General features: G+C 35.2%; 1 protein-coding gene across 1 annotated transcript in view; it reads right to left on the reverse strand.

The window, feature by feature from the left end:
• Positions 1 to 22,874, reverse strand: part of JAKMIP1 (janus kinase and microtubule interacting protein 1) — a 153,321-nt gene that overhangs the window by 17,283 nt on the left and 113,164 nt on the right. The window contains exons 12-20 of the mRNA XM_080588974.1: positions 20,457 to 20,540; positions 17,438 to 17,500; positions 16,084 to 16,182; positions 12,957 to 13,058; positions 10,146 to 10,199; positions 9,692 to 9,757; positions 6,202 to 6,270; positions 2,738 to 2,815; positions 934 to 1,137 (exon numbers count right to left, since the gene is read on the reverse strand). Of these exons, the coding sequence (XP_080445100.1) occupies positions 934 to 1,137; positions 2,738 to 2,815; positions 6,202 to 6,270; positions 9,692 to 9,757; positions 10,146 to 10,199; positions 12,957 to 13,058; positions 16,084 to 16,182; positions 17,438 to 17,500; positions 20,457 to 20,540 (819 nt within the window). The remainder of the gene's footprint in view (positions 1 to 933; positions 1,138 to 2,737; positions 2,816 to 6,201; positions 6,271 to 9,691; positions 9,758 to 10,145; positions 10,200 to 12,956; positions 13,059 to 16,083; positions 16,183 to 17,437; positions 17,501 to 20,456; positions 20,541 to 22,874) is intronic.

Here is a 22,874-nt window from a genome sequence, read left to right on the forward strand (position 1 = left end):
TACCAGCATCAGAGACAGTAACAGCATCCTGAACACATCTGCACAATACAGATTCTGGCATTTAAAATATGTGATTCCAGATTTGCATGGAAAGTAGCCAGAGCAACTGGAGGGCAGGCTCCAAGACCTAAGACATCTGGCTGCATCTTCCAGAGGTTACTATAATGAGGAACCATACAGGAAAAATTATTCCTGCTGGAATAATTAACACCCTGAGACATGCAGTTCTCTTCTTTCCCTGAATATTTGCACAGAAAAAACAGTAATTCTACCAAAGAATTCTCCAGTAATTAATTAGTGCGCTTCCAGAAGCCGGGAACTTGCCTGAATCTAAGTTGTCAATATTTGTCCCAAAGGAAGTTGTTTAGAGAGACAAGGCTATTCTAAACTAAATTAAAGGCATGAAGGCTTGTTAATAGTCCCTTAAAAGATTTCCTGATGTCCTTTTCTCTTTATTATTATTATTTTTTTTTAACAAATAAACAAAAAACTTTTCACAAATGGCTATAGGAAGAAAGAGGGGGAAAAGAAACAACAGCCAAAAATTGGATTCCTGTAACTACTGCTTTTGCCTTTCCTCTTTTCATAGTGGTACAGTCTTACAACCATCCTTCCATTCAAGCTTCTCATAATTTAGGTCTTAAACCTGCAACAAGCCCTTTGTGGAGCCCCGTGGCTGTCTGTAGTTCCACACACAAGAAGCAGATTGTGCAACATGACTTATTAGCGAGACAGTGACCCATTTAGCGTGCATACCATGCCCAGGACAACAGGGTCCTCACATTGCTCATCTTCTTGACACGGGAGCAGTACAAAGCCTAGAGTAAGCATGACGACTCAACGAGGTGAGGGTGAGGTGGTTCTGCTGTATGGGCAGTGGTGGCAACCACAGTGGTAACACCGACAGGAGGGAGGAGAGAGACCGGGGATTACCTGCTGTGCCTGCTGCAGCAGCTCCATTCGCTCGTGCAAGATCTGGCTGTCAAACTCGCGGCTCTGCCTCAGGATCTGCCGCCGCACCTTCTCCACTGCCGCCCGCAAATCCTCCCTCTGGGCCTCAGTCAGCGACTCGCTCGCCCGCCTTCCTGGATCCTGCTGCAGGGCATTATACAGCGTAGCTTCCAGCTCCTGGATTTTCTAAGGCAACCCAAATCACATACAGACAGGCTGCCATTTGAATCCAGCAAGCAAACAACCTGCCCAGAGCTAGAGGAGAAGGCTAGCGAGCAAAGCCATAGGCAGGAGGGGAGGACGGACACAGACAGCTGGACAGAAAGCGGCAGCCGTGAGCAGTGAGCAGCATTGCATATGCAGTGCACAGAACCACCCGGCACCTATTTACACCTGGGCTATGGTTTCTATTCTACTAAATGACCAATTTCTTCTGTTTGGGAAAGATTCGGATGATAGGTCTGCATTTAATATGTGGCAAAACCCCCAAATCCCTGATGCTGAAACTTACAAGATCAATGCAAACTAAGATTCCCTTCAACTGCAACTGAATTGTTAAATCATTCTGTAAAATAACAAGCCCACAGCATACAAAAGGAAAGCTGTGAACAACAAAAATAGTACAGTCCTCTCTCCGTTTTGTCCTTATTGTCCTGCTATCCATTGTTTGACGTCTACTTCACTTGCTTTATTACTGCCAAAAGCAATGAGGAAAAAAACACTTAAGGGTACACTAATCCCTCCTCAGTCTCCTGTCATTTGTCAGATTGCTAATTAGATTTTCATACGCTAACCAAAACTGCAGTAGTTTGCAAAGCAGAGAGCACAGGAGAACTTTACGTTCATACAGAGAACTGTATTCCCAAGAGGAAAGAAAGGAATCATGGCAGTATTTCTCTTGCTACTGGGGTTAGTATGTTCCTATTACAAAACAGCATATGATGACATTTAGATCAAAAGCATCTGACAACATCTCTTTAGTCCTCGTAACACCTTTGTGAGGTAGGTAATTCTATCCATATTAGTGATGCATAAACAGCGGCAGAGAGGTTAAATGGCTTGCCCAAGGTCACGGTGCTAGAAATAGAGCCTGCTTGCTTCCATCTGTTATCTGCTCTGAGCACTAGACCTTGCTCCTTCCCTGCATGTGTTTTGCCCGTAAGAAATATTTGTGATATATAAACATTTCTTCAGGTCATCATATTTTGATTTCCTGAAGTCACACTCTTAAGGAAGTGGGGTGTACAGTTTTGCCAATTCCTCAATAATTCATGAGGCTTCATTTTATGGTGCTTAGCCTGAGAGAAGGTGAGGTTGCAGCTTTCCCTTTGAAAAGTAGGAAAAGTAAAGTTGGATAGGGCAGCACAGGAAGGGATCACATAGGAAAAATAAGCATTCCCAACTTGGGATAGGTTAGCAGCAGCAGTATTTACAAATGGTTAGGGAAAAGCAGTATCAGAGGAGTTCTGAAGTTATTTCTGGTATATTTTACCAGGATAGTTTCATGCACATATAGGCCAGCTCTTCCCATTCTAGATGTACTAACAAGATGTTCACACATTTTAGAATTAAAAAATAATAATAAATCAAAACCATGACACTTCTAAATAATATCATCCATTTCCTAAATCCCCATTTAAGTTATAATTGATTTCCTACTCTGGCAGAACAGTAAGTCAATTAAAAGAGAACCCTATTTATAATGAAAAGAAAGAAAAAAACACCAACAACTGTATTTTATCAAATCTGTTCGAACAAGAAAATTTAATGACTGTTCTTTTCCTACCATGTATGCCTGGTCCAGGGCTTGTTTCCTGTAGTCGAGTTCTTCCTCTAAATAACCCTTCTGTTTACTGAACAGGTCCTGAGCAATAATAAAAACAAGGGAGTGTTTGTTCTTTATCCTAAATCATGAAGAGTCATAAATGCCATCATTTTTTATGTGAGCTTTCCACTTGAAAACAAAAGAAAAGCTTAGCTAATGACCACATTCATCATAATGATATTTGGAATATCAAATTTTCAATATGAGCACTTAAAGTACATGTATCCTACTAACAAGTTGTACCTAGAAAGCGCAGACCTCTGCACCAGTGTACAAACCTGCCTTGACCTGCCAGAGGTGCACACAAAGGCTGAGAGGTTGTGAATGTGAGGGTGCATGCATTTGGTCCAAGAGCCATTATTTGCACCAGGCAGGCCAAGAGAGGGATGAGAGTAACAACTGTGAGGTCACTTTATTGTTTTTCTAAAATTATACAATATGCACCCCTAAGGAATTCATGGGGCAAACCATAATCCATGTTGCCTCGTGTTTTCTAGTCAGGAAATCAGAGCATGCCCTAGCTGGAACCTGCAGCAATGATCCCTGATGTGTTGGCAAAGCCATAGAAATTCAGTTCTCAACTGTTAAAGGTCAATTTGAAATGGGTAAAGTGATGCCCAGAGAGGTTAAGTGACTTTAGCTAAAGGGCTGAAGGAGTTTTAAACACACCAAGGTTTTATAGGGATTTTTTTTTGCTTTATAATCAAACGCACTAACTTTCACAGAAGCAATACCTTACAACAGAGAAGTTATAAGACAGGCTGGAATTTCGGTTCAACTTGGTATCCAAAAGCATGATGTTGCAGGAAGATTGTGGAGGCTTGAATGGTTGAATGAATAGTTAAACCAGAAGGGACTGGTGACAGTGGTTTCACAAAACATGCCATTAGAGTGTTTTGATGATAATAAACAGATCATAAATTAATTAGTTGGTTTTATTAACTCTTCTCTCAAGGCACGTTGTCATTCTCAAAAATAAAAAATAAAATAGTAGTAGTTCCGAAGCAGAGATGCCTTTTGATTGAATTTAGTATTTTTTCATTGATTTTTTTCTATTCAACAAACTCTTGCATTCCTTATAGCCATATATATATAATGTAACACATAGAATAGATCCCAACTTAAATATACAGGAGTCTTGTATGTTGTTTGATGATGTTTGTTTGTAGCTTTTTTTAGCAGTATAATAATATATTTTAGCAGACCAGCTAATTTTGCTGGTCTGGTTACTTTTATTGATTTATTTTAATACCACAACCATTTCCAAATATAACAGAAGGGTGTTGCTTGTAAACTGCATTAACTATTATGACAATACAAAAAGATATTGAGGATTGCCCCTCAGTCATTTATTTGGCCAAATTTCACCTTCAGACATACATGTGCAAGCCCAACAGTTTTTTCTGTTAGTTGTTGGTGTAGCACTGGCATAGCATTTGCCTAACCATGAACAGTACTGATGATGAATTGTTAGTCCAAACATCTTGTTTTAAAATAAATGCACTCTGATCAGCAAATTAATGTTTGAGGGGGGCTGTGAGCACAAAATGACTACAAATACATTTGTACCTGTAGATGACCTGCCGGCCCCTTGTTAAGAACAATTCATAATTGGTGACAGCAGCAACATACAAAGCCAATATTGGAAGACTAATTAAATTGCTGTTTTCTGTATAAGGATATAATCTTCATTATTCAGGTGTTTGTAATTTTTTTCATTATTATTATTATTTTGTTCACGAAGCTCTTTTAATTACTTATCAATTAATACTGAAACTAGAACCAGAGTTTAAGCCAGGCTTTGATCCTGGGGCTGGAATTCCCTTACAGATGGGTGTCTGCTGCTATTGTAGCCACTTTAGGGAATGCTACTTCAGCTGTCGAAAAGGGCAGGGGTCTCCAACAGGTCCTACAGGACATATTTCCCAGCCCCTCTTGTACATAACTCTGAGAAATGTAATATATGTTAGATACTATGCTGATGCAGCTGAATCCCACCTTGATTACCCAGGTGGCATTATTTTCTTAGGCAGATTAGAGCAACAGTGGCACGGCTGTTGTAGAAGATACAGTTCCACCATGCACTGTTCAACACATAGTAAAGGACAGGCCTGGTGTACATACACTTACAAGTGGCTTACACCAGAGAAGTAGACTGACTTGCCCAAGACTATGGAGATGGTCAGAGCCACCAGCAGATCCCAGAATAGCAATGCAGTTACCCTGATCATGTCACTTCTCCAGAAGCCATTGTAAAAGACAGCCAGATAAAGGGAGAGAAGGAAACGAGCGAGATCTCAAATTCATAAGATGGGTTTCAAGGACAACTAAAACTCAACCCTTCTCAAAGTGGAATACTGGAATATTACTTCTAAACTCATCTCACAATTCAGTTTTAGGAGATACAGTCATTGTCAATGAAGACTACCAGATTGCTGTGCTAAACAAATACAGGGCTATCCAGAGTAATACTTGAAAAACATCACAGATAATAAGTGGGAGAATAATAAACTAAGTTAGAAAGAAACTATTGTTTACCAATTCCTTTTATAAAAGAATCAAGTATTTGTTTGTATTTATATTCTATTACAACTAGTATGACAAACTACACTCAATTCAGAACACAGTCTGAGCACTTCTGTTTTTGCATGGCCCAAATACACACTTCTTCAGTGGCCCTGGGCAAATCACTTAACCTCTCTGTCTCAGTTTCCCATTCTCTAAGATGGACGTAATGCTGATTACTTATCTACCTGGAAAAGGTGTGGTGAGGATTAATCTCTGTTTGTAAAGCTTTTTGGAGATGAGAAGCACAACATGCATAGTAAACCAATAAAACCAAACACTCATTTCAAAACTCTTTGTCCATCATATGGAAAAATAAGGTGAGTATAACACTGAGTTTCTTATGTAAGACAGAATTGCTTTTGCGAAAACATTCTGCCTTTAAACAGGAAGACAGTGCAAGGAAGGTTTCCTGCAAACAGGAAACAGTGCAAGAAAGGTCATCTGGATTAGGAAGAGGTCTTTACAACTTGTCCAGAAACTGAATACCAGAGACCAAAGGATTATATTTAACAATTCTTCAAGCATGATTTAAAAGACGATGCTGTTGCCAGACAAATTTATACATAGAGAAAGCACAAAGACAATTTCACACTGTTTGGTTAATATGCTTTGTAAAGTTATGCCTTCACATGCTATTTCGTATATATTTTGCTATTTTTGCTCTACATGGCTTTGGCACTTCCCTCCCATTCCAAAGAACACAAGCATTAAACTGGGATACTTCTTACCAGTTCCGCCATGAAGCAATCTCAGTTAAGCAGAGAAAGGCAGCAGGTCAACCTGTGTTGAAGTTTATACGCTTTCCCTTGAAAAGAGTTTTAACTAAATGAATTCTGGTTTTGGTGACCTTTACTTACCTTCTCATTCTCCAGGTCTAACATCTTCTGTGTCAGTGCAGCTTCTGTCCCCTCTATCTGTTTTAACCACTACATGAACATAGCAGTATGAAGAGGAAAAAATAAAGTGAAAAAACAGAGCTTGTGAAAAATTTTCACTGAACATTTTGCAACATTTTGCCAACACTCCCAGGCATATGCTTCCCCCTTATTATCTTCACTTTGAAGTTACACATGAATAAGCAGGTTGTGAAAACAGGCAGAATGGAGGACTGTAGAAACATATTCAAAAACAATAAATGGAGGCTATTTTCTTATTAAAGTTTCTTTCCTCCTGTAAACTTCAAGATGCAACATAGACTTGGGTGAACAATGCAAAATTAATCTTTTTTTTTTTTTTCCAACGATATACTTGTTGGCTACATTTGCAAAATCATAAGATTTCAGGGCACCAGTCCTGCACTTTTCCAGATGGTGTTTTAAACAAAAGAGAAGGTGGCAAACTTGATACTTTATTTCACAGTTTGGCGTGTCTTTACTGGGAAGATGCACACTTCTAAAACACTGGTAATATAGAAGAAATAATAAAATGGACAGACAAATGGGCTTTGTGTGGTTGCCGTCATGAATTAAAAAAAAAAAAAAAGAATTTTCATCGGAATGAAGAATAGGTATTGTATTCCAAATGGATAATCACATATTACAAAAGTTAAGTGCATGGATAGAAAGTTCTTGCTGAATTACTAACATCACCAGGACTATATCAATATTTAGCATTTACCAGAATGGGTAGGAATGCTCAGCTCTGAATTCTTATATTTCATTTCATTTTTATTGGTCCAAAATAAGGATCACTGACTAGTTTTCAGAGAGTGCAGTTTAGACTAACTCTTCTTTTTGTCGGCCAGTTCCCATTAAGATCAACCATAGCTTTGGCAATGATGAATGGATAATTATCACTTTCATCAGATGCTTTGCTTGCTAATATTAGATTACTCCTATTTAGTTTAATTCTTTGATAAACATTACAATACTTTTTTTTTTCTTTTTTTTTTTTTTTTAATTTGGGATTTTAATTTCAAGATAAGCAAAATGTGAATTCATGAATTCATGCATTTGGACCTTCCACTATTTAAGAGACTAATGGATAAAAAATTGAAGCTTGCTTTATCTACTTAGTATATTTAACTTTGCATACAAAGTTGAAAGAAGTGAACAGGAACATCATATCCCCCAGAGATTCTGTTCTCATCATAATCTTTGTTTTCTTCATTTTGAAGGTGACAGACTGAAGATATCGCTAAACAAAGCCCCACTGCTGATAAAGGACACTGCAAGACAGTGAGCATTCTGAGCCCTTTAAATGAATAGAAATTGGAAGTCCTCAGCATCTCTCACAGTTACTCTCAATAAAGGCAAATGAAGGATTATTTGGAAGAATTAAAGGTCTAATTTTTGGAGTTAATAGAATTGATAAAAAAAATAACCATTGAGTGTGAACAATTAGCATACATGAGTGTAACTGGCACATCTTCTGCACTACATAGTGTAGCACCCTTACTTTATCAAAACATCTCATTATGAGGTGATTATTATATGGTACTTTGTAATTAAGGAACTATAGGAATGCACATGGGATGTTGTGTGTTCCTCATGTAGCAGGACATCTGAGATAGTTACATTATACTGGAAGAGGCAGTAGTAGAGTTGTTTTAATCTAAATTCAGTCTATACATTCAGTAGAACGGATGTTAAAGCAATAATCTAGTTTTACTTATCAGATTTTGTCTTTTCTTTTTCATTTTAGCTTCTCAATGAGTGCTGTAAAACATTCAATATTATGCAAATATGTGGTATCATGTGTCTCTTGTTAAGGACAACATAAAACTATTTTCTCCTATTCTTTGTCTTGGTAAACTTTGGATATGGATAGTGTCTCCTCTTATGGAGAAACATAGAGTTATTTGATGTCATTCATTACCCTGTACCTCAAATGTTCATCAGGAAAAAGGACAAAAGATTTTTTGTTTATCAGAGTACCCTCTTGATTCAACTGGCTGTCAGGTTGTGCTTATGAGGTTACTGTGAGAGACTTCACTAAAATGGCAAAAAATCAATAGAGTCCACAGATAAAATGAACTATTTTCTTTTCAGTCTTAAAGTGCAGTCTATTAACCTATGTAAGATAAAATGAAAAATTTCATCTTTCTGATAGAGTGTTGAGTTTCTGATCACCAGATTATATGATAAGACCACCATAAAATTCCGTTAAGGCAAACTATGACTGCACAAAACAAAGAAACAAAACCAATCTACCAAACAAATAAAACCCCCACAATTTTACATGGTTAGAAACTACACTATAACTTTCACATTCAAAAATAAATAAATAAGGCTTAATTTTTAATTTTATGGTTCTGTTTATTTAAGGATTTACTTCTATTGACAAAGCTGCCAATCCCTTATTACTAATGGAAATAACTTATAGATAACAGTGCGTGTTCTACGTTGCACTGACACCAATTAACCAAACTCACTAATTCCACTGGCACTTTTTATGCAGGCATTTATTTACCTGAACAATATTAACCTAATCTGACTTAGCCTTGCATATTGGGGTTCTTCCACCTTATTTATTGAATTTAAAGGAAACTTAAAGGATCATCAGCTCCTCTTTTTCACGCGATAAGGCAATCAAAAGGATAGCGCTTTTAGTCCTCCTCCTTCTTTTTATATTGCTTATAGCAATTGCTCAGTTAGGCTAATGATTATCAAATTACCTTATTTAGATTACCTACATTAAGATATTTGGAAAAGTAGATTATCTAAATTATGTCAATTAAAGCAATAATTACTTATTAACCAAAATGCTCAGATTTTACTTTTAAAGTTCTGTTTTTGAATTTTAAAAGTGAATCTAGGAAAGATTTACTAGCAGTCTACAAAAGGGTGAAGCTTCTTCAGAAAAAAAGACAAGTCCTTCTTAGTTCTAAATGACATCGTTATTCATATACAGATTATATTCTCTCTGTAATTGGAGAATTAAAGAGCTAGCCATGTGGAATTGAGTGACCTGACTAATTATCTGTCTTACACAAGTTCTTTTTTGTTATCTATGCCCATTAATTTACAGATGAAAGCAGCACAGGCCACTCAGAGATTTTTCAGTCATATGTAGTGTGATTTACAGAGAATCTCACAGCACACCTGGTCCCAAAAGGGCATTGGCACTTCTCGGAATGAAACTGCTCTTCTTTAGTGACTTTTTAGTAATTTATTCCAAGGGAACATCCCCAGAAAAAAAAAAAAAAACTATTTTTAAATTGGGTTTATTTTGAATGTTTGATTGTACCTCAATCAACAACACAATCCCAACAAAGCTGTGTAAGGATGAATACATGCTCTAGTCCAGAGGCATTTAACAGAAAAGCCATGCTTCCCTGGCAGTTACATCAGATCTTAGCAGACATGGTCAGTCTTTAGGCAGACAAAAATCTTTATGGAATTCTACCTTTTCACAGAGAGAAAGTACAGTCCCAGCTTGGATTATTGCAACCTGCTCTTCATTTCTCAAATTCTAAAATACAAAAAAAAAAAGATGCATTTTAAATTGGATTGGAAATCTATTCTTCACAAGTGATAAATTTTAAATTAAATTACAGTTATAAATTCTGTACATTTCAGAATCAAAGTAAAGAAGCTACAACATTTAGTATTTTATAAATTAGACCAAAAAGGGTCCCATGATTGGAAATATTAAAAGTACTTAGTTTACGCTCTAATTCAGTATGACATTCAGTAATAATTTTGTAATTACTCATTATTTAATGAGACCTAAGTGTTTTCTGTTGAGGATTTTGAAACTTTTTTTTTTTTTGGCAGAAAAAATCCACTGCTGTGAGGAAAAAAAGTGCTTTAAAATAACCACAAAACTAGAATTATATTTGAAAGTAAAAAATTGTTACCCCATTATCTCCAAGAATATCTAGCTTCTTCATAAGTTCTGATATATTCACATCCTGAAAAAGATGTTCAACACATTTTTATAAAGGAGGTGAGAAACAGTTTTGCATGCTATATTTTATGTACCCTTCATTCACTTTGCATGCAAAAAGACTTGAAATGCAAATAAATTAAACGTTAGTTTTGCATCATAATTATAAAAGTGTTACTGATACTTTCAGAAACAAAACCAAATGTCACTTGATTATAGCAAGCAACCCCGAGGTCTGTGCATTAGGTCAGACTGTACTGTTCACGTTTATCATCCTGCTGATGAATACAGAAGAAGAATCAAAACTGATAAACAGGCCTAAACGACTGCTTTTTTTCTGTCGCTGCAATTAAGAAAAACCCTCCACTGATCAAAAAAAAAAAAAAAAAGGAAAAAAAAGAGGAGGGGTGAATCTGCAGATGATGCCTGCATTTTAGATTAAACAATGCCAGGGACCATTCTTAGGCACCAGAACTCTATTTTATACTATAAAAGTTGTTGAAAATATTCATGGAACTGTTTAATATCTGATAACAGCAGAACTGTTGGAACTCCAGAACTACCCCGAGCGTGTCCCACCAGTTAATGTGGGCCAGAGATATTCCCATTGACAGCTTGTATGCAGCCATGCTGTTTGTGAAGGTAGTGAGTCTTGACAGCATGAGCAAAGACCAGCTTATGTTAGTCTGAAATTCTTAATATACACACAAAAACGACAGCCATGATAATGCGGGTACTCTCAACTTCTCATATTCAGCAGTTCTTAGAAGAGGTCAGCAGTTCACAGTGGCTGTGTCTTGGCTCATTAGTTTCATTACTTACAGTGCATAATGCTGGTTTACATCTGTGTTGCACAACTGCATTATTTGGGAGTCAGGATGATTGATCTTTCAATTTCTTTAAAGCCAAATTAGCTATGCTTGCAAATTACATAACTACATCAGAACAGATCTGCTCATGATTCTATATCCAACAGACTCCAGAGAGTAAGGCTTAATAATGAATTGAAAGATTTCTTGAAAACCAGACACCATTGTGGGAAAAAGTCCATACAAATTAGACTATCCTGATATCCAAATATCCAAATATCCAAAATAGGAATAATGTGTTGTTTTCAAGTTGGTCAGTCCTGGGAAGTGCCCTTCCTCTCTCCCCTCTCTCCCCCAACACTAACAGTGTCTCCAAATGCTACAGTAGTTTCAAAACAGTGCACATCAGTAATTTTAGAATGGTGCAGAGCTTAAAATACACTTCTATTTGAAATGGATTAACATTGAAGCTATTGATTTTGATCAGCAGTGACAATGTTGAATAGGAACTTCTTAAGTTGATCAGTTACACTGGTGAGGAATGGAATTCAGTAAGATATGCCAGTTCTTGCCCCTATTAACCCATGTATAAGCATTCTAATTAACTATTTCCATGAAGAAGCATATAGAAAGATTTAAAAATCAGATCAGATTTTCCGTCATTGTAATATCTAGTTTTCTGCCAATGGCTAACAATTTTGAAAGATACTGAAAACATAAAAAGCAAACAATTTCAGTATGCCCATATCAGGTGACTGTCCCTGCTTCCAGGCAAGTAAGCTGAAAAGAGGATTCAAAAAAAAAAAAAATTTAGGAAAAAAATGTTCTGCAACAGAAGGCAATGGATAAAAATGAGTTCCAGAACCTGTACATGCAAGTTAGAATAATAGATAAGTTAAAAAGCAGATATGGCATCCCATGGAAACTCTATTTGAAAGGCAATATGCTGATTGACTATAACTGATGACTTGCTGTGATGTTGGAAAATGACTAACCAAGCAAACCTGTAGGTGGGAATCAGCTTTAACTTTTTTTTTTTAAGACTACTCAGTCTTCCCTATACATCTAAGAGAAGGAGAGGGACTATATAGCCTACAATTTTATTTTCCACTACTGAAAGTATTGTGCTTATTAAGGAACTGAATAGAAACCAGTCTTCTGTTAGGTAGCTTGTAAACACAATTACAAATACAGGCAAAAAATACTAGTGTGTGCTATGGATTGTAACACAGAGATATTCCACTTAAGTTACTGATGGAGAAGTCAACCTGGCCTGTTACACAACATTACTATCAAGGCAAGACTGAATTCAGTCTTAGGTGAACTAGCATGCAAATCAGTTTGTATGGCTAGCCTATTCAAAGGGGTATAGAAGTAGAAAGAACAACCTTTTCTTTCGAGTAACACAAGCTAACCAAGTGAGATCCCAATGTTTGTCTTGTGCTTGATATAAAATGATAGTCTCACCTGTCTGAATAGCTTTTGGATCAGGCGCCTCATGCTTCAAGGCCCTGACCCAGGCAAATAACCTAGGCATATTAATTCAACACACAAAATGTCTAGGGACTTCACGAAATTGGTTGTAAAATAGTATGTGAATGTGGTATTTCTGACCTTAGATGAAAGCATTTATTGTGAAGAAAAGACAAAAGTACTGTAGCTAGCCTGACAATGACTCGTATCAAACACCACATTCTTCTCTGCAATATTTTTACAGCAGTTACCTAGACTGTACACTAATTATCTTGACTGGCTAGCCTTCATTTTCATGAATGAACTCCTGACAGACTACCACATTCCTACCAGATCATATTCTTATGAAATCCTTTTCCCAGTTATAAATATCTTTGCTTACTATACGTATTCTTCATATTTTCTTCCCTACAGTGAGACGATAAAAATGGCAAACCGTTCATTTTGATATTGGGTTCTTCATTCTGGCCATCCAACTGTTCCTAACTTCCCCCATATACCTTTATTCCTTCATGTTGACAGAACAGTTGAAGCGCACTTCCATTGTTTTCAGGGAAGGTGGTTATATGAAGATTAAATGCTGGTGACCTTCGTTCTCTCTCCTGAGGAAAGATTTCGTTTAAAAACAATATGTGTGATTATACGTAAACAATTATTTCCCACCTTTACAAAATAGACTTGTACATTAAAAAGACAGATTCCTATTCCTATTCCAAATATTTCCTCCTACCATACAAATATTTCTTTCTACCATATTTGTAGGATGTTGGGCATAGCTAAGAACAAAAATGGTTTCAAGTTCCAACAAATTCCATACACACAGTTTCTGCAAAGTTCACAGACACACTCCAGAGCCAGAAACCCTTGTATGTTGCCCAAATAATTGACTGGAGCTGCAAAAAAAATCTTTGCAATAATTAACGTCAGTTATAACCTCATTTCACTATTGCTTTCTTTCATTGAACAAAGGATTATTTAGGAAGAATAAACTGCAGGAAAAAAAATCAACAAATATTATCACAGATTTTCTCAATAAAATTAAAGGTGTATATCTACTCCCTGTTTATTCTTCAGTTAACTTTTGTATTAAAGCATGTGAAATCCCCAGACCTGGGGGACCTCTGTACAAGCCAGGATGCTGGGTTTTAGCACAAATATGCCTTTGAGCTAAAGCTAAAAAATTATAAATTTTTATTTGTCTAAAACTAATGGTGTTTCTAAAACATTCAGCCCATCTACTTGATTTTCATATGTTTCTTCAAAATATGAATGCTATTATTTCTTTGGAAGACAAAAATACAGTAAAACAATAAATAAGTCTTCTTACTTAAATGAAGTTTTAACATGGTTGTGAAAATGACTGGACTGAAGACCCTGGAAACCGAGGCCCTGGGTCTTACTCTGAACTCACTATGGCCATGGGAACATGAGTGAAGAAAAACAGATTTCTTCTCCATACAACGAGAGGTACTGACAACAAGACCTTCAATTTCAATGAAAGAGAGTTTCTGCAAATATTTTACTTCTTATGTCCATCCATGCATGCCTGATTTCCTAAACCATAAAATGTGGCACTTTAATTGATAATGGCAAGAGGGCTGAATCCATTCACTTAAGCAGATTACAAAGCATGGCAACTCTTGTTCATTAACTAGTCTAAACCTAATTTGAAATTACAATGTTGAGAGAAATATCTCTGTGCTCTGTATATTTCCCCCCCCTCAAAGGCTCTATTTTAAATAATTTTCCTGTTAACAGCCTAATTTTGAAATAGATTTAAGTGACATAGCTATTGTAATACAAAACCAGAAGCTTAATTCTTGTCCACGTTCAGTGATCATTATAGATTTTTTTTTTGAATTAATCATTTGCTATTGCACTAAACTTACATGGATTTGCTTGCATTAAATGATAAACAAATGGTTCAGTTTTCTACCCTAATCAATTTTTTATCTGAAATAATTTAACTGTTCTGAGAAAAATACTGTTCTGATTATGAGAAGCATTTACAATTTTACTAAAGAATTCACATTGTCAATCACATTTGTGTCTACGTGCTTGCCTACTAAGGAGCAAAATCTTTTATTGCAATCACACAAAAATACTCTCATTGTTATTCTGTGAAACAAGTCCTCAAAGATTTGGCAGATAACAAAACTAGACACATTATACTGAGCTACTTTTCATGTAATTCGTGTATGTGGAAAATACTTTTATGAAGGATGTTTTGAAGCACTTTTTTTTTTCTTTTACAAATATTTTTTTTTCAGATTGTTTTACTTCTAAAAACACTTATGTTTTAGGGAGCAGATTCTAGGGTAACTGCCAATTTAATGCTAAACTGTTCATCATTTTACTCTACAGTTGCTTAACAGAATATAAAGAATATATATTAGAAAGCATTTCTAGAATACCTACGTCCAGAATATCTACTGAAATTCCAATAATCTAAATTCTTCATTTAGAATATAATGTGCTATGATATTAAAAGGTATGGTAGATAAAATAAATGATTAAAAAATAGACTAAGAAATATCAAAGACAAAATGCAGAATGTCCATATAATAGGATGACATGACATTTTCATCTTTATCAGAAAAGTTACACATGCCAAGATTTTTGGTGAAACGTGCTGGGTGAAAATTATGGAGGAGTGACATTGACAGGTTTCTTGGAGAGTTTATTCTAGATGGTGTTAAGAAGGCTGATGATCTTTGAAACTGAACAATGTGTTATCAGGTGATACAACTGTGTGACAATGCATCACACCCAACTAGTTTACTAAATTCTATATGGGCCCCATTTATGAGAACCATTGCTTTCTACTGTGATCACAGGCTACATGTTCAAGTTGTTATTCACAAAAATTATTCACGGTTATTTCATTAATTCAAAGTATAGAATTTTTTAAAGAAGTTTGCTAGGGGCAACATACTACTTCCACTTACACATTGTGCAAGTGGTGTACTTCACCACTAACTGACATTCTCAGAGGGTTTTTTTCCTTCTGTTAATTGAGTGATGAGACTTATTTCCATTCCGTGACCATTTTATCCAATCAGAAAATGGATTTCAGGTAAGAGAAATGATTTCAAAGCTGCTATCAAAATGTGTTCTTTTAAGATCATTTTACTTCATATTAATGCTGTCAATCTTAAATCAATGCAGTTAAAAGCAATTATACATTGATGTGATGGATGTGTCAGATCTTTAGATTTCACTGCATGCAAGATGTGAGAAGGTGTGTTAATTGAAGCAATGCCAACCAAGGCTGTAGTATATATACTGAGTGATTTTACATGCAGGAAAGGAGTAGTTATGGAAATGAAACAAATAAAAAAGGCAAATACTGCAAAACAAAATATTTTATTAGATGTAAAACAAACTATATGCAATATATATTAGCTATATTACATCTTCATAAACATTAGTGAGCGCTCTCTCCAAAACACATTAAGGCAGCGGTATCAATTTCATTATCCCAAGATACAACATTTAAAAAATAGATACCTAAGTGATTTCCCTTAAACATGCACCAGACATCAGTAATCTTTACAGGAATTTCAGCTTGGGTTCAAACATAATTTCTGCTCCATTTGAGAGTTTGCAACAGAGAGAATCTCTTACTTCAAGCTCTAGCACTCTGAATTCTAACAGCTCATTCTGGTCTTTTGCATCTTGCATCTCATTCTTCAGCTGATGCTCTTCTTGTTCCATTCTGTAAATCTAGGAGACAAATATAACATCATTAACACCCTGTAAACAATGGAAAAGGCATCATACTAAGTTATGGATCAGGGCTTTAGGCAAAACTGTTTTTTCAGTTTCTTCGCAGCTGTTGGACCTTGTCTTGGAGATAAAGAAGGAACTTCCCATCAGAAAAGTATTTTTAAGAACTGACAGCAGAAAATAGTCTATGATCTCTTAGAATAATAATGCGGAAGCCAGTATGAAAAAAAGTGATATGAATACTGTATCTAAACAAGTTAAAAATATAAACTTTCTTTTAAAATCAGGTGAATAAAACTGGATTGGATTAACATTTGCACAGACTGTTCTTATTGTCTTTGCATAACCAGACATTTACATTTTACAGCATATGAAACACAATAATGGAGAGTATTTTAATGCCTAATTTTTAATTTTCCAGACTTCTGCTTTAGGGCACTAACAATGACAAAACAGAAATTCAAAACTGACTCTTTGTTATGCCACCTATAGCTTTGGTCTACTGGCTAGCTTAACTGGGTGATCTTTTTATTTGTATGAAACTAAACAGAACTGTAGCACCTGGTGGAACGTGCTATAGCATTTAGAATACCTATGTAAGTGTCTGAATAAATGAAGTCCAGCTGTAGCTGCTTTTAGTCATGCACTTTTCTTTATCTTATTTCTATTGTATTAACATTGATCTGCTAATAATAATAACAATAATAATAGTTACATTCTGAGTACCAACTAGCATTCCCCCCAGCATCAGTGAAGAACAATGAGGATGCTTAGCTCTGAATACTTCAGAAAGGAAATAACACAATAGATTTAAATCAACTAGTATTATTTAATGTGTGGAAAAAGTATAAAAATCCAAGGCTGGAGTGAGCAGGAAATTTTAGCTGAGGTTTAAAATTTAGTGGTCCTGACAATAGCCATCTTTGTGTAACTGGTAAAATACAAGCATTCCACATCATCATGAATATTTTAGATTATGCTTTGGCAGAAACTAGAAACATCAGAAGGCTTGGGTCCTACTGTGGCCTATACAAAATGTAATTCCACAGTAAAGAGTAGCTTCCATTCCGAAAGAATACAAAAGCATATTGATAATGGTACTTTAATCAGAATTTCTGTTTCTGGAGAGAAATAAAGTGTGCAACTTTTATGTCGATGTTCCAGTATTTGGTACATTCATTTCCTTTTACCATTCATTTTATGATAAAGTGCAGCAATTGTGAAAAAAATCCCAGACTCTATAAACACATACCTTCTCTAGCAACTCCTGATTTGTTCTGATTAGCAGCTGCTTTTCTTCTACCCATTTTGAATCCTATGAAGAAGAGGATTAAAAAGACATATATACATATAAATATAGTTAAACAATACAAATAAACATACTAATTACAAGATCCCAGACACCATTGCACATTCAAGTATAAAAATGGTCACACATCAAAGAATCATAAGTATTTCAAGGACAAACAGCAACTGAAACTACAGAGAAAATAAAAGTTCATTTTTTCCCCTGAAGCTGTTTCCTGTCTCCTAAGCATTTACTTTAAAATGTTTGCATATTGCAATTGTGGGTGAAGACAGTTACCTAACATTTTGTGATTTAAAAAACAAACAAACAAAAAAATATTTATTCAGGTATTTATTTTTCCATTGTAAAGAGTTGGGGAGTTTCTTGCAAAAGCATCCCATTTTGTGTTCTACAGCATAAATCCCAATGGAGAAAGGGAAGAAAAAGGAAAATAACTTTCAGGGACATACAGTTAATTGTCCTCCTCAAAAAAGTGTGAGAATCAAGCTAATACACAGTATTTATGACAAGGAATTCAAGGTATGGAGGAAAGACAGTGATATATGATGTTCTTCAAATAAAAACTGGTTCTATTTGATCATTTGCTCCAAAGCTGCTCTTTGCTTTTCTGTTTTTCCATGGCTTCAAAAGGCTTCATCAAATATCCTTATAAAGACCCAAAATACAAAAACAAAGTTGGACATTCAGATTTAATGGATTTTAACAGTCAAATTCACTCTGTTCTCTCTGTAGGGAAACATACAACCCAGTTCATTGTGCTCTAATTAGTTTAGTAATACAATGTCCAACAACTAATATGACATTCCATCCTTAAATCAAATTATTTTCTTGCTAAAAAGGACAATTCATTTAAAATCTAAATGTCTTCACTACAGCATTAAGGCTGATACTTTTTTGTCAGCAAGGTATTTGCACATTGATGCTGCACTAGAAATTAAGGAAATCTGGCTAGCCAAGCCCCTCAACTAGCTTTGAAAAGTCAAACAAAAACACTCCAAGACAATATTTATTCCAAATACCCTGTTTTGAAGAGTTTAAAGTTTTTTTTTTTTTCTACTTACAGTAGACAACAGTTTCATATTCTACCATTTTTTCTCCTTTTCTCACATACAAGATTAGGCAAGCACATTTTAATTTTCATGCAGTAAATAAGTTCTTCAGTGTTATGATGTTAAGAGTAACATGCCAAGAAAAATGTACTAAAATGAGTACTGGAAAAAATTGTATTTGGAATGAATTTTTGAAATAAATGAAATGAAGGAGTCAAGTTTCAAAATATTTTTTAACAACATGATTTTAATCTTCTGCTTTGAATTTGACTTCAGGAAAACTGTGAAGGTATTTGCAGTTTCTGTTTCCTACAGCTGTAATATAAGACTAAAAATTCCTGGGATAATGCACTAGAATCTTTTATTTCACTGTTTATTTTTGGAAAACATTTTAAGGACGGATTCCCCAAATGAACATTTCACAAGTATTGCTAAATCATCAGCACTACCTTCTAGATGAGGGAAAAAAATAAAATAAAAAAATCACATAGTGCACAAAGAAGTCAGTTTATCATCACCACCTTTTATTTTGTTGAATATAAATACTAACAGGTTAGGAAAACTGAATAGGTTCTCAGGAAGACACTGCGACCACTTCTGTGAAAAGGTAATGCTAGCGTACAAACTAGCCCACTAGGGACAATATTGTATTGCTCCTTGTTATGTCACATCCCTGTTGGCCATCTCAGATTACCAAGACATACAAGGTTGTAAATGTGGTTACGAGGTGTTATTATTAAGAGTTGTTATTATTATAAAGTAATAACTAACTGAGTTCTTATTTCCAAGTATATCTTTTTCATGTACCATTCCAGAAACAGAAGTCACAGAAGTAATTTCTTACATGTGTATCCATGGTTGCTTATCTTATTCACATACATTGTACTTATATCTTACACTGTAATAGTCCATTATTTTGTTAATGTTTTCAATTGTGCAGCAATTTGACTACAGCACCTTTATCACTGACAAACTAAAATGTCCACAGTTGATACTCAAGAGATTTTCAGTTCAAATTATTATTCTAAAACCTCAGTGGGCCAATATTGTTAGATTGATAACATATTCTTTATTTTAGTAATATTTTATTTACATAGAATTTACTAAGGAAATTTGTGTGGAAGTGAGCATAAACAATTTTTATCAATTTTTATCCTTAACATGAATATGGTCCCCTTTGAATTTATACAGAATTTTACAGAAAACTTTCTTACACAGAATAAATAGCATTATTTGTAAGTTGCTTTTATTTGATGCTACAGGATCATTAGTCTTTGAAATGCATCTCTATAGATAAATGTATCTTATTTTATTACCATATGGTACCTGCAATCTTAAATTACGATTTTAAAAAATAAACAAAGCACAAAATAACCTCTCTGATATTCTCTGTGTGTTCTAGTAGTTATGCAGCTGAACATCTTTTAAATACAGTCTTAAAACTCTAACCAGCCTTCCTGAATATCCTAGACTTTTTTAAATACCCACTAGTAGCATTTACAAGATACACTGAAGCATGAGGCCTAGCTTTATCCTGTGTGGCAGTATGGAAGCATCCTTTTCCTACACTATGCACCAAAAATATTCTAAAATACAAATGCAGAATACACATCTCGTTGGAATATATAGCAAAGAAACAAAACAGAAGAAATGCCTGCACTGAATGGGAACAGAATTTAGAATGCATGTATATGTGGCTATTCCAATATTACGCTTTGGTGTTAGAAAATTAATCTTTGATGGACTTTTTTTTTTAGCGTATGTAATATTTTCCTCTAAGTAATCCACTGCTGGAGTAATAATTAAGCTGCATCAGTCACACTAACACACCAGCAAGCAATGAAGATGGCAAGGGCACCACTGCATGCAAGGGAGAAAATGATGTGGCAGAGGACATTAAGAGAGCCTTTTACCTGTCCTTTCTCGATTAGAGCTTTCTCCAGGTCCTCAATTTTTGCCTGACACCTGAGAAGATCAGCTTGCAGTTGTTCACGAGTCTGGGGGGAGAAGAAAAGTGTTATGAATTGTGTGCATACGCATGCACATACAAATGAACAGATATATTTAATCTTATACAGAATCAAAGGATGCTTTTCACCCATGTGTGGGTCATCCAGTCAGCTTTTAATGTTTTTTATTAAAGTAATTGTTTTTGGTTCTGTGTTACAAAATACTTAAAGCCATCAGTTAAACAACATTTTTCTTTCCTAACCTATGAAGATATTAACATCACATATTCAGTGACAAAGTCTTCCCGGAAGAGAAAGAAAATAATGTTAGGAACAGAAAGAGCAATTCATAAGAAGAAGATATTTGTAAGGTAACTAGGGCAGAAAGGGCAAGACAGAATTGCAAAAAGCAGTGAATAAATTAATAACAGCCTCTGATTTTTAAAAGGGCTAAGAATGAATAAAACGTATAGACCCAAAATAATTTGTTTATCCCATAAACAGCATATACCACTCAATTTTCCTCTTTCTACGTGACTCTTAAACTATCAAATAGGTATTACCTACTGAGTTCAGAGATGACCTAGAAGCATCTGCATCATACTAGGTACTAAATAAAAAGTGTACAAAACTAAAGATATCTGGATATCCTCAGTCAACGAGACTCCTTGGAACTGCTGCAAGAATTTTCTGACCCAACTTTAGGCACTTTTTCACCCACATAGTTCAAAAATTCCCACAAGGATTTCCTTCTGCATCTTCACATCCTTGTTGTTTACCTTAAGCCTCATCCAAATGTAGCAGGAAATGTTCATCACACCAGAACACTGGGACAAAACTAACCATGAAAAAAGCTGCCTTCTGACTCCCTTAAACAATGGATTTGTATGAATGTGACAAAAAAGATGACAATGCCTTTAACAAGAAAGAGCAACCATTCTAAAGTGTACTAAAGGGACATTTTACAAATGTCTGCAAAATAAATTTTTTAAAGCTATTACAAAAATATTCATATCAGTGCTTCCCTTCCCATGAAGGCAGATGGAATATATAATGGTCTCTCATAACTGTCAAATACATCAGTACCTCTGAAATCTTAATTTAACAGTAGATGTAAAAATGCTCTTTTTTTTTTTTTTTTTTGAAAGAAATAAAACAATTCCTTTGCTCATCTTTGAGATTAAACGAACATCAGCTGCAATCACCTGATATTGTTAACAATATAACAGCCTTTTGGAATAGTAGAAATTGCCACAGCAATGGCCAGGAGAAAAGCAATTCTTTTTATACCAACCAAAAGCATGTGTGGTGAAATACTACCACAAATATTCTTCAACCATAGAACCACACAATCATCTAGTTTGGAAGAGACCTCCAAGATCACCGAGTCCAACCTCTGACCTAACACTAACAAGTCCTCCACTAAACCATATCACTAAGCTCTACATCTAAACGTCTTTTAAAGCATGCTATAATACATCACAGAGGCTTAAAATAAACAAAATAAAAATAAAAATAAAAAATGGTAAATATTAAAGGAAAATGTTTAACAGGTGAAGGTAGCAAGACTATGGCATTAGACCACCCAGTTCTTCCTCTATATTTACATCTAACTTGAGAAATTATCCACAAAGTCCCTGCTCTGTTCCTCAGCTGAGCTTCCTAGTTAGGGTCTCAAATGTGACTAAGCTTTTGTATGATGCTGAGAACTCTAACAAATAAAGCTGTATAGCAAGAATTCCTCTGTTATAAGAACTGTATTTCACAGAAAAGAAAAAGTGAAGGTAGTTGAAAACCACTTCAAACAAACTTGGGAAAAAAAGACACATTTTAAAGTACAATCTGAATTTCCTGCATACTGGCTCTGGGGATAATAGACTAGCATTTTAAGTTGTAAGTAAATGCAGATAATGTCAAGCAGTCTACTTTCTTTGTAACTTTTATCTGAAAAGCTTTTTGTATTAAGACACAGCAGTTCTGCTCCCACAAACATACTGCTTCTATGCTTGAGAAAATTCTGTAAGTGGAGTTTAAAATGCTTGCCAGAGAAAATGATGTGGATGAAACGGTGAAGTGAGTAATATATGCTCATCTGCAATCTAGCAATATGCAATTTTGTGAGAATTTTATTAATTGTTTTAAGCAGTAGAAACATCAAGTTAGCAGCAGCTCTTACCTTGGGGATAAATTGAGTCCCTCTCCACCAGTAACTGATAAGTCTCATAAAAATCTTTGCCTTTCTGCATTATTAGCAGCATGTTGTGGTGGCACAAGACAAGGCAACATGTAGCAAGGCAGTAATATGTAGTAAGTCACAACATGTAACACGTTTCTACAGTTTTGTGGTTTGGGGTTATTTTTTGCTTTTTCTTTTTAATTCTT

This window comes from Anser brachyrhynchus (genome assembly GCF_964034855.1).
Source record: "Anser brachyrhynchus genome assembly, chromosome: 4".
Classification (NCBI taxonomy): Eukaryota; Metazoa; Chordata; class Aves; order Anseriformes; family Anatidae; genus Anser; species Anser brachyrhynchus.